This window comes from Chrysemys picta, unplaced genomic scaffold (assembly GCF_011386835.1).
Source record: "Chrysemys picta bellii isolate R12L10 unplaced genomic scaffold, ASM1138683v2 scaf7533, whole genome shotgun sequence".
Classification (NCBI taxonomy): domain Eukaryota; kingdom Metazoa; phylum Chordata; order Testudines; family Emydidae; genus Chrysemys; species Chrysemys picta.
In genome coordinates this window covers 1-1,353 of record NW_027060230.1, presented here as the reverse complement: position 1 = coordinate 1,353, position 1,353 = coordinate 1, and the positions used below count along the sequence as shown (strand labels likewise).

Here is a 1,353-nt window from a genome sequence, read left to right as displayed (position 1 = left end):
ATCAAGGGGTGCTGGCGGGAGATGCAGTGGGGGTGTGTCTCAGGGGGTGCTGGCAGGGGGTGCAGTGGGGGGTGTCTCGGGGCACTGGTGGGGGGTACAGTGGGGGGTGTCTCGGGGGGGTACAGTGGGGGGGGTGTCTCGGGGTGCTGGCGGGGGGTGCAGTGGTGGGTCTCAGGGGGTACTGGCAGGGGGGTGCAGTGGGGGGGTGTCTCGGGGTGCTGGCAGGGTACAGTAGGGGTGTGTTATGAAGGGTGCAGTGGGGGGTGTCTCGGGGTGCTGGTGGGGGGTACAGTGGGAGGTGCTGGCGGAGGTCCAGTGGGGGTGTCTCGGGTGCTGGCGGGGGTACAGTAGGGGTGCTGGCGAGGGGTACAGTGGGAGGTGCTGGCGGGAGTCCAGTGGGGGTGTCTCGGGGTGCTGGTGGGGGGTACTGTAGGGGTGCTGGCGGGAGGTGCAGTGGGGGTGTCTCAGGGGTGCAGCGGGGGGGTGCAGTGGTGGGTATCTCGGAGGCGCTGACGGGGTCTGTCTCTTGCAGGCGGCGTGTTCTCAGCCCTGCTGCACAACGCCTCGTCGGGCAGCACCGTGGCGTTGAACGCCGTCCCGCGCCGTGGCTTCTCCCCGCACTACGGGCTTCCCGTGGCCCTGCCGGGCCTGCGCCTGCTGCACCGGCACTTCGGCCGCCTGGCCTGGCCGCGCCTGCTGGAGGGGCCGGCGGCGCTGGCGGAGAGAGGCGTCCGCGTGGACCAGGAGCTGGCTGCGGCCCTGCAGGAGAGCGCGGGCGCGGTAAAGGCCTCAGGCCTCTGCAGCCTCTTCTGCGACGGGGCCGGCGAGCTGAAGGGCCAGGGCGCGCTGGTCACCCGCCCCCGGCTGGCGGCCCTGCTCCGGGCGGTGGCGTCAGGGACGAGGCCCTGCCCCAGGCCCTGGCCCCGGACCTGCCCCCTGCCGAGCGGGAGCCCTTCCTGCAGGCCATGGGGGACGTGGGGCTGGAGCTGCAGAGCCCCCTGGCCATGCAGCTGGGCGACACCTGGCTGTATGGAGCCCCGGCCCCCGCCGCCGGCAGCCTGCTGGCCAGCGTCCTCAAGGAGGTGCGGGCAGCCGAGCCCCGGGACGCGCCTGATCCCTGCCTGAGGGCCCTGAGCGCGGCCTGGCGTGGCTACTCCCGGGGACTTGGAGGGGCCGTGGGTGGGGGCCCCTCGCCCCGGCCCCCTCGCCCCGCCAGGGCCCCCTCGCCCGTGGGCAGCCACCTGGCAGTGGCAGACAGCCAGGGGAACGTGCTGCTGCTCTCGGCCTCTCTCAACAGCTCCTTCGGCTCCAAATTCCTGGCGCCCGCCACGGGCATCCTGCTGAGTGACCTGA

At 73.2% G+C, this 1,353-nt stretch overlaps 1 protein-coding gene across 1 annotated transcript; it reads left to right on the top strand.

The window, feature by feature from the left end:
• Positions 1 to 516: 516 nt before the first annotated feature.
• On the top strand, positions 517 to 1,349 carry GGT6 (gamma-glutamyltransferase 6; the record flags this gene model as incomplete). Its single annotated transcript, XM_065580625.1, is given in 2 exon segments — positions 517 to 892; positions 895 to 1,349. Coding segments are annotated over 2 exon segments (831 nt in total), but the record flags the coding sequence as incomplete, so codon positions are not given.
• Between the last annotated feature and the right edge of the window lie 4 nt (positions 1,350 to 1,353).